Source organism: Triticum dicoccoides, chromosome 5A (assembly GCF_002162155.2).
Source record: "Triticum dicoccoides isolate Atlit2015 ecotype Zavitan chromosome 5A, WEW_v2.0, whole genome shotgun sequence".
Lineage (NCBI taxonomy): Eukaryota > Viridiplantae > Streptophyta > Magnoliopsida > Poales > Poaceae > Triticum > Triticum dicoccoides.
The window spans coordinates 53,257,702-53,268,401 of NC_041388.1; the positions used below are offsets into that span (position 1 = coordinate 53,257,702).

A 10,700-nucleotide genomic window follows, 5' to 3' on the forward strand; every position below is an offset into this window, starting at 1 on the left:
AGTAGTGCGTGAGTTTACCTTGGCACCACGTGCCATGAAGCAGTAGGTGGGAGCGGACTTGTCCTTGTTATTAGCATCGGCGTCGGTGATGAAGTCATTGTCTTTAGTGTTGAAGATGGACTTGACAACGTAGGCTATAGCCAGACTTGCAACGCCAAAATCGGACTCCTCCTCAGACTCCACCTCTGCCTCCTCAGAAACAGACTCCTCCTCTGAATCCATTTCCTTGCCAACAAACGCACGAGTCTTGCCAGATGAGCTCTTCTTGTGTGATGAAGACTTTGAGGAGACTTGGAAGAAGACTTTGAGTATTTCTTCTTCTTCTTCTTGTCGTCAGAATCATATTCCTTGCTCTTCTTCTTGTTGTTGTTCTCATTATCCCACTGCGGACATTCAGAGATGTAGTGACCAGGTTTCTTGCACTTGTGGCATGTTCTCTTCTTGTAGTCATGAGCAGAAGCTTCATCATTCCTTGAGCTGGATTGTGAGGACTTTTTGAAGCCTTTCTTCTTGGTGAATTTCTGAAACTTCTTCACAAGCATAGCAAGCTCCTTTCCAATGTCTTCAGGATCATCAGAACTACAGTCAGATTCTTCTTCAGATGAGGAAACAGGTTTTGCCTTCAAGGCACGAGTTCGGCCATAATTGGGACCATAGATGTCTCTTTTCTTAGAAAGCTGAAACTCATGTGTGTTGAGCCTTTCAAGTATGTCAGACGGATCAAGTCTCTTGAAGTCAGGGCGTTCTTGTATCATCAGGGCTAGGGTGTCAAACGAGCTGTCAAGTGATCTCAGGAGTGTCTTGACAATTTCATGCTTGGTGATCTCAGTAGCACCGAGAGCTTGAAGCTCATTTGTGATGTCAGTGAGTCAATCAAACGTGAGCTGAACATTCTCATTGTCGTTTCTCTTGAAGCGATTGAAGAGGTTGCGAAGGACACTGATCCTTTAATCTCTCTGAGTTGAGACGCTTTCGTTGACCTTAGAGAGCCAGTCCCAGACTAGCTTAGATGTTTCCAGAGCACTCACACGGCCATATTGCCCTTTGGTCAGATGACCACAGATGATATTCTTAGCAGTGGAATCCAGTTAAACAAACTTCTTGACATCAGCAGCGGTGACACCTTCACCAGCCTTGAGGACGCCATTCTTGACGACATACCAGAGGTCGACATCAATGGCTTCAAGATGCATGCGCATCTTATTCTTCTAGTAGGGATATTCAGTTCCATCGAAGACGGGGCATGCAGCGGAGACTTTGATTATCCCTGCAGTCGACATAGCTAAAACTCCAGGTGGTTAAACCAAATCACACAGTTGAAGGGAGTATCTTGCTCTGATACCAATTTAAAGTGCTAGTGATCGACTAGAGGGGGTGAATAGGCGATTTTTATGGAAGTCTTCAAAATATGGAAGCTTCAAAGACAAACGATAGAAATAAACCTATTACCATGCAGCGAATGGTAAACTACACTAGGCAAGCCATAGTCAAGTATTCAATAAAGTGAAAGCACAAAGACTAATAGCAGATAGGCAGTATGGATCGGGATGGAAGATAGTATGAAGCCAATTAGAACAAGCAATCACACAGTGAAGACAAAAAGATAATGCAAACAAGCAATGACTTCACAAGGACCAACTGTAATAAAGAGATGGGAAGGACAGCACCAGTAACTCGTTGAAGACCAGTTCCAGTTGATGTGACAACTGTCCGTCTGGTTAGAGAGGCTGAGATTTAACTCAAAAGACCGTGTCTTCACCTTATTTCCCTTGAGCTAAGGACACTCAGTCCTCGCTCAATCACTCTATTAAGTCTTCAAGGTAGACTTCCAAACCTTCACAGACTTCGTTCACCGGCGATCCACAATGACTCTTGGATGCTCAGAACGCGACGCCTAACCGGCTGAAGGATTCACAGTCCTCAAGTGTAATAAGTCTTCAGATCACATAGACAAGAAGATTTCAGTGATGCCTAACACTCTTTGGCTCTGGGTGTTTAGGGCTTTGTCCTCGCAAAGATTTCTCTCTTAAATGCTTCGAGGTGGGTTGCTCTCAAACGACAAAAGCCGTGCACTAACTCTGAGCAGCCAACCAATTTATGATGTAGGGGTGGACTATTTATAGCCACTAGGCAACCCGACCTGATTTGTCCGAAATGACCCTGGGTCACTAAAGAACTGACACGTGTTCCAATGGTCAGATTTCAAACACACACGGCAACTTTATTTGGCCTACAAGCAAAGCTGACTTATCCAACTCTGGATAAGATTTGCTCTCATTGTCTTCTCTCGAAGATATAGGATTTTGGTTAAGCGTCACTTCAGTCATTCTGACTGGTTCACTGGGACCCCACTTAACAATACAGTGGTTCCTATGACTCAACAAAGAAAAAAAAGGAAACAACGAAACAACTGAGTCTTCACGCTCCATAGTCACTCAATGTCTTCTCTTGTCATAGTCTTCAATGTGAATATCTTCATATACCATCTTTGTCTTCAATGTCTTCATACATTTTTAGGGGTCATCTCCGATAGAAAAACCGAATCAATGATGGACTACTACCTGTGTTATCCTGCAATTCTCACAAACATATTAGTCCCTCAACCAGATTTGTCGTCAATACTTCAAAACCAACTAGGGGTGGCACTAGATGCACTTAACTTAACTAATACTCCCTTCGTCCGAAAATACTTGTCATCAAAATGGATAAAAGAACATGTGTCTAAAACTAAATACATCTAGATACATCTCCTTTTATCCATTTTGATGACAAGTATTTTCGGATGGAGGGAGTAACAAACAAAAAGACTTGCAGCAACATGATGGCTAAGAAATGAAGTGCAAGAATGGTATCCAACACGGTTCTTGGTGCCAAACAAGATTGGTTGTGAAATGATAATACCACTAACTACTCCCTCCTCCGTTCCTAAATACTCCCTTTCTAAACTAATATAAAAGCGTTTAGATCACTATTTTAGTGATCTAAACGCTCTTATATTAGTTTATGGAGGAAGTATTTGTCTTTCTAGAGATTTCAACAAGTGACCACATACATAGCAAAATAAGTGAATCTACACTCTAAAATATGTATATATACATCCATATGTGATAGTCCATTTGAAATCTCTAAAAAAACAAATATTTTGGAACAGAGAGAGTAGTATGTAACAATAACACAATCATTTCGATAGCTTATATTTGCAAAAGAGTGCGCCACTTTGTAATAGTCTTGCAGTCTGGATATGCCCTATATGCTTAACCTGTACACTATAAATCCCCCTCCCAACCCACGCCCATGGCCTTACTACCAAAACTTTACCAAGGGCAAGAAGAGCTAGGGGAAGATTGATCGATCATGCATTGTCCGGCAATACATTATGCCTTTCATCACCTACTATCATACGGATTGGTTTTCGGTCATCCTGGAAATGGGTGGATGAGCCCTTCATGTCACGTCATGCGGCAGAGTTCCAATCTAGCTCTTGGCTTTCTATCTTCTATGATCTGCACATCACCGGCTCTGTCTGGCCTCTTCATTGTTCTTGATCTTCGCTTCCAAGCACCTGTGACCTCTTCTGCTTCACTGTCACAGCTGTCATCACAATAAAATAAATCCGGCCGTGTTCCTCTATGCATGACCTCTTCATTGTCATTGTCATTGTCATTGTCAGAAGGTAAGAACTCAACAACTTCTTCACTTTCTGAGCTGTCAGGATCTGATTTCATCGAATATTCATCGTCCTTCACCGTGCTACCAGGCAATGTAGCCTCTTCAGAAAGAACACATACTCTGTTCCTTCCATCACTTTTGCGGGTGCTCCAAGGTGTTCCCCCAAATGTGTCTCCACCTCCTACCACCATTAAATCACTGTCACGAGATGCAACTGCTTCTGATTTTCCTTTCCATAAGATTTCATCAGAGCCATCAGATGTTGCTGCCCCTGTCTTAACATCATCAGAGCCATCAGCTGTAGCTGCCTCAGGTATAACCGCCTCTGATTCTCCCTCCATCATCACACAGTCTTCATGAGAGCCATCAGCTGTAGGTGCCTCTGATTCTCCTTCCTTCATGAAACAGTCATCATCAGAGCCATCAGCTGTAGCTGCCTCAGACATAACATCATCAACCCTCGCACTTTCAAACTCTTTCAGCAGTAGTTTCCTTATCTTGTTTCTTAAATTAGAAGCCTCTTCAGATCTAAACCAACTGCGACTAAACTGTAAAGCCAATACAAGCTCAGTGTTAAACCCTTGAGAAAGAAACTCGCTAAGCTAAACAGACAAAGCATTATAAGAACTGAGAAATACAGAAAGGAGTTGGCACCACCAACCATGACAAGTCTATCTCTTGTGAAATTTTCTGGTGCTTCAATTATAAACCGTTGAATATAGTAAAGCATGAAGATGCCACAATCATATGCATTGTTCTGCCCTGGAACCTGGTCATTGTAACAATTTATAAGAATGTACCAAGATAAAAATGTAATTTAATTGCAGACCACAATCTAAACAACTTTGAGTGTAGAAATCCAGGAACCAATTCCAAACCAAAAAAAAAAGATTCAATGACCTGGATAGTTAGCGATCTAAAGAGTTTTGAGTACTAGACTCCTAGGTGATAAGTCAAGCAAGAAGAAACAACTCGCTTTTCGTTATCAAATGCCTCCTTGCTTATGAACTATGGTGTATTTCTCCATAATCAACTCTCATTGCTTTTAAGACACACCTGCATCGTCTGCTTCTATAAAGTATCCACCCATCATAACACTTACCTCAACATTTTCCTTGTGTATATTCCTTGGAAGATCCTCCCATATTGTGTCTGAAATAGAAATGTCAGAAGGAGGGTTCTTCCTTAAATGCTTCCATTCCTCTTCAAGGAATCTACATACAGTTGACGACATCAGCGTTATGAAGAGTTTATTCGCTATCAAAATCATAGAACTCATCAACAAGTGAACCAGCCATCAAGCATCAGTCATAATAGTTCCAAGAAATTTCCCAGCTAGCACCCAAAGTTAGATAATAGTCGTCATGTCACTTACCTCCTAACTGTACGATAAATGTCATCAGTAGGATGCATCCCTAAGGAGTCCAGATGAAGTACGATTGGTCCTGAATTACTCTCTTTTGCAGGAATGCAGATAATCACCAGGCTCCAGTGTGCCCTAATTAACAAAGACAAAAATGCATTTAGCAGAAATACCAAAAGAAGTACACATAATGTTATAAACCTCATAGGCCACAACCCAATGCTTGTAAAACAATTCATCAGATTACTAAAGGATTGATACTTAGGCATCTGAAACTGCAGATCCAGATGGAGCATGGAGTTATAAAACTTATCCAAGAGTGCATTTGGATAAAATAATCAATAACATGAGCCGTCAATTATATTTGCAAGCATATAAATAACAAACATGTTAGAATTCCTATTCCAGTAACTAACTTACGTTCCATGGATTGGCAGTATAATGTATCCTCTCTGAAATATATTGACACCTTTCCACCATCTTCTCAACTTCACGAACTCGCCCTAGAAAAAGTGGAGCATTACAATCTAAAATTATCAAAACAGTACTTTATAAGAAACAAGTAGTGAAGTACTAAGACAGGACAACTACAACACATTGTCCAAAAATTCAGAGTACTCTGGACATATGCCTGTTACTATCGCATCTTAACATGGAAGCAATAAAAGCATATGTCCAGAGTACTCATGTATCACTAAGAATAAGATTCAGAGAAAACACCATATGAAAATAGTACAACACTACATAAAAAAGAAAGATAAATCATAAAAAGACTATTAGATATACAAGAGTCAAGAACTCAAGATACTAAGAAAGGACAACTACAACACAGTATAGTATTTCCTTCGTCCGGAATTACTTGACGCTCAAACGGATGTATCTAGACCTATTTTAGTGCTAGATACATCCGTTTGAGCGTCAAGTAATTCCGTATGGAGGGAGTAATAGCTTACACTATCACATTTTACCAAGCAAACAACAAAAAGCTCATCTCCAAAGTACTCTCATGTACCATGAATAATAGAACTTGGAGAAGACTAACATATATTTTTTGCAGCAGTATTCAAGTCATTCAATAGAAAGACAATCTTACCTTCCCAAATAATGCTTCTTGAAGCTTGCTGTAAAAATATGTGTGAAACATGTGGAAATTGTTTCTGGCAGCTTCACGTTGAAATTTGTCTCTTTTGATGTATCTGCCAGAAGAATATCATACAAAGAGTTAAACAGAAACATCCATTTAGAAGCAAAGTTGTTATGAACAGAATTCACAAGTCCTAACTTTAAACAATTCTAACATCTCTGAGTAAGTGGATGACTAAAAATTCACATGATGCTATTTTTACTAATTCGTCAAGCTCAACAGCTCAAATAGATAGCTTGATGATGTCCGGACATTTCAATACCAACAGGCAGCACAACTAGGTGCATTAACACCTAAATGTTCTCAAATCATAAAGAATTGATTGCTTCCTACTCCCTCCGTTCACTATTACAAGACATTTTAGATAATTCAGTATAGACTAGATTCAGACTGAAATGAGTGAACAAACACAATAAAAGGCGTCTATATACATCAGATTTAGAAAAAAGTTAGAACATCTTATAATGGTGAATGGAGGGAGTATTATTCAAAGACACATGATGTGCTCAAGCAGTCTCTAAAAGGAGAAGATCATAGAATGATACAAAGCAAAACTTGAAAGATAGGGACATATATTCTTACTGAATGTAGTAGTTTATTACAGGGGACGACAAATATACTCCAGGATCAAGGCATTTGATATCCGAACTGGTGAGCTCTACAGCTTCTGGATCATCTCTGTTCAAATGTTTAGTGTTAATGACAGAACTAAAGAAAAATTCACTGCCATGAACTGAAGGTCTTCAAAAAAAATGCAGTGTTCACCTTGATGGATAGTAAATTTTTGAGTAGTTCCTGAAAAACCCATTGTTTTATCAGATAGTAAGTTGAAACTTTAGCTCAGTATGCATAACAGAAAACACGTTGGTGGTGAAGCTCCTTACTTACCATTCCTCTGGCACCCGACAGTCTACTGGTTCATCAGATTGCGCATCTTCGTCATCCACGAGAACCACATCATTAACCTAGTATAGGTACACAATATAATAATGTAGCTGTGTAAGGTCAAATTTGTATCTAAAAGTGGCATGATGATCAATCTACTACTGCAAGTACACTGTCCAAAAAACATCCTGGTTTTATTTCATGATGATGACCTAACTTAAAGGACAGACCCAGTGCTAGAATTAATTAGCACGGCCAAACTATTAATGGGAAGTGTGGCAGTGTACATAAATGGAGGAGGCCAGTTTTCTGCAGAAGCCAGCATCATGTAACAAGTGAAATGTCATTAATCGTAAACAGCTCAAATGCACTCACACTGCATGCAATAGGACAGCTTTGTAGCTTGACCACTCAAGCAATAGGAAATAAGGATCATTTGTACAGGGGCAAAAAGTAAGGAAACTTTTACTCCCTCCGTTCCAAAATAAGTGTCATAGTTTTAGTTTGGTTTTAGTTCAAATTTGAACTTTTGAACTAAAACCATTACACTTATTTGGAACGGAGGGAGTAGAATAGTAATTTCATTGATCTAGATGATTGTCACGTTGTCAGCGTACCCACCTTTCGAGAATATGAAACAGATGAATCTCCATGCTGTACATTCCACCTGTGTCGAAGAATTGAAAAGGAATCTCAGCTTAATATTTTGATTAAATGTAATAGTATACTGAGATGTATTGTATGAAGTACTGAGAGAGACTATATGACGTATGTGAATAATATCCGCAATGCTTATTACTCCCTCCATTCCTAAATATAAGTCTTTTTAGATATTCCAATATGGACTACATACAGAGCAAAATGAGTGAATCTACACTCTAAACTACGTCTATGTACATCCGTATGTAGTCCATATTGAAATCCCTAAAAAGACTTATATTTAGGAACAGAGGAGTATAACAGAATTGGATATATAACATTTCACCAGAATATGTAGTCCACACATTTTCAATAACTTATGTCAAGCAGGTCTTAACAAAGTGGAGTACTGATATTAATACTGCTGATGTATAAGTGCACAGTGCACCTAAAAAACAAGAGAGAAGGCATTTTCTTCCTAAAAGAATGGCACAATCATGGCCTTGCAGAAAGCAAAACAGCATATGCTTGAAATCTGAATCAAGTAAAGTGATACTATTATCATTTGTTAAAAATGATCAAGATTCCTGTCTCAGAACTCCATTGCGACTACCAAGTCTGCACAATTCCAGAACACAGCAGAACCAAGTAGCCATATACATACATAATTCCGTCAATATACTTTCTTACAAAACAGTGACTTCCTATTAAAAGTGCAGCTTAAAAATTCGTTGGAATTTGAAACTAAATCATAAAAGAGCTGTAAATGGAGTCTCTTGTAATTGCCAAACACAAGTAGTAATAATACTAGTAAGGTGCAATACACACTGACAGAAACATTGTAAATTAGTAACACGGAGATCCTAAAACAGGTTGTGCAGGGATGCCGGGAACAGGGACAGTCAAAACTAAAAATGGGCACTCATGTGGTGTGCTAATAAGCTTAACACAGGATGGCATGTTTCATTTCTGTTAGAAATGCATAAAGGTTGTTGCCCTGATTTTCTGAAAATCTGACACATACCTATTTGCAGGATTGCTGAAAAAGTTGCTTTGAATCTGCCGACGCTTTTCTCTATCATGTTCCTTTGGATCAACGGCACGGACTCTCTGTTTATGCCCAGATAAAGTAGATGGAGATGTTTTGCTTGAGTACATCTTATCCTCTGGTATAGGTCTCATTCGTCCAGGTTGCTTCAAACTTCTCCGTGCAACCACACCTAGCTGCATTCACCACAATCTCATCCTAATTTAGAAGAGATTTTTACAGATTATCAACAACAAGAAGACGTGCACATCATACTATAGAGTATATACCCCTCCGTAGTTTTTCTTTGTCGAGCGGATGGGAGATAACTTCAGATGGTATCTGTGAGCACGCTCCGCCTCCGAATCATCGACATCTGCAAAAAGGGCACACTACACTTAAAATTGGGCATAGCATGGTTGTGAGCAAATTAGGTGGAACAGATTCGACAGTCGTCATATTTTCATTAGATGTTCAAACCAAACTGCATACAATGCATTTCCTGTACCAACTCCATTCACAGCTCCCATGTACCCATACTTTGCCAACCGATCTCTGGACATTGCTAAGGTATAAGCTCATAACTGAACATGCAGTAAGCAAAAAAAGCCTTACCAAGTAAGTAAGCATCAGAACGAGGATCCCGGTAGGAAGCACCGCCATCCTGCGAATAAACACACCATGACCATGTAAACAGGTTGCGAGAGGGAGAGGGGGCCCAATCAGACACGAGTGCAGGATCGAACCTTGGCGCTGTTCGTACCCATCCCCCGGCGCCGCGCCTCCTCCTCGAGCAGCCGGAGGAGGCGTTTGCGGCCTTCCCTCTTCTCCTGCTCGATTAGGCCTCCGAACGCGGGGTGCGTGCTGCGGACGCACGTGATCTGAAGCCGCAGCTCCTCGCCCGACAAATCCGCGATGTCCCGCCGCGGCCCGTCATCCGATCTCCCCGAGAACTCCCCCTCCGCCTCCGCATCCCTCCTCCCCTTCCCCTTGGCCGGCGCCGGGGGAGGGGAGACGAATCCCTCGCCGGGGGAGGAACGGGCGGACGCATTCCCCTTGGCCCTCCCCTTCCCGGCCGCCGAGGGAGGGGAGTCGAAGCAGACGTCATCGTCGCGGCCGGGGGAGGCGGGGCTGAACATCTGTACCCAGTCGATATGGATCCTATTCGACGACGACGCCCCCATCGTCATCCGCGGCGCCGGCGCCGGCGCCGCCGATCGGCGGGGAGGAAATGCGGATTGGGACGTTGTGGGGAGAGGGAAATTTGGGGTTTGGGTTTTGGGCTTGGGGGGAAATCGGGAGGTTGCCGCGGCTATTAGTATTACCCCGCAACTTAATTAAGCGTAAAAACTTCGTCGGGAAGATTTGCTCGCGGATTTGGAGACATTTATACATACGACAATCTTCGGGTTTTTTTTACTCGGAATCTTCGACTCTTCGTTACACGTACGTACAGGTGGACGGACGGCTTGCGCGGTGAGCCTGCTTCCCCGGACTCCGACGCTTTTGCTCGTGCTAACGAGGATCTTTAAAAAAAAAGTCGAAAAAGTAACGGTGTGATCTAAGTATCGGTGAAATAGGATCGGATTCGAATGGTTAACGTATAGTATTTCAGTACTACTCTCTCTATTTCTAAATAATAAGTCTTTTCAAAGATTTTAATATGAGTTACATATGGATATGTAAAGACAGATTTTAGAGTGTGCATTCACTTATTTTGCTTCATATGTAGTTTATATTAATAAAATCTATATAAAAAGATTGTATTTAGAAACAGAGGGAGTATCATATTTTATATTGTACTTCCTCTGTCCTAAATAGTACAAGTCTCTTTACAGAGATATTAATATGGACTATATGAGGTACGGAACAAAATAAGTGAATTGGCACTTCAAAATGTGCCTAACGAGGATCTTTTGAAGAAAAAAAAGTCAACGATGTGATTTTTTCTTGGAAAAAAATTATTGCTTAAT

The 10,700-nt window shown here is 40.9% G+C and overlaps 1 protein-coding gene across 1 annotated transcript; it reads right to left on the reverse strand.

Annotated features, from left to right (window-relative positions):
- Positions 1-3,105: 3,105 nt before the first annotated feature.
- Positions 3,106-10,070, reverse strand: LOC119299233. The gene is made up of 14 exons (XM_037576481.1): positions 9,474-10,070; positions 9,343-9,391; positions 9,018-9,103; positions 8,725-8,924; positions 7,683-7,728; positions 7,065-7,141; positions 6,942-6,971; positions 6,759-6,854; positions 6,126-6,228; positions 5,453-5,535; positions 5,045-5,167; positions 4,772-4,883; positions 4,331-4,438; positions 3,106-4,217 (listed from the first exon to the last, which is right to left on the reverse strand). Exons 1-14 carry the CDS (start codon positions 9,915-9,917, stop codon positions 3,450-3,452), a joined length of 2,325 nt encoding a protein of 774 aa, XP_037432378.1. The 5' UTR covers positions 9,918-10,070; the 3' UTR covers positions 3,106-3,449.
- Between the last annotated feature and the right edge of the window lie 630 nt (positions 10,071-10,700).

Excerpts from the sequence above, each read along its gene's own strand:
- LOC119299233 (XM_037576481.1), bottom strand. The coding sequence starts at position 9,917 with ATGACGATGGGGGCGTCGTCGTCGAATAGGATCCATATCGACTGGGTA. Across the intron at positions 9,392-9,473 it reads TGGGTACGAACAGCGCCAAG|GATGGCGGTGCTTCCTACCG; the intron begins GTTCGATCCTGC and ends GTTTATTCGCAG. Across the intron at positions 9,104-9,342 it reads TTCTGATGCTTACTTACTTG|ATGTCGATGATTCGGAGGCG; the intron begins GTAAGGCTTTTT and ends CCCTTTTTGCAG.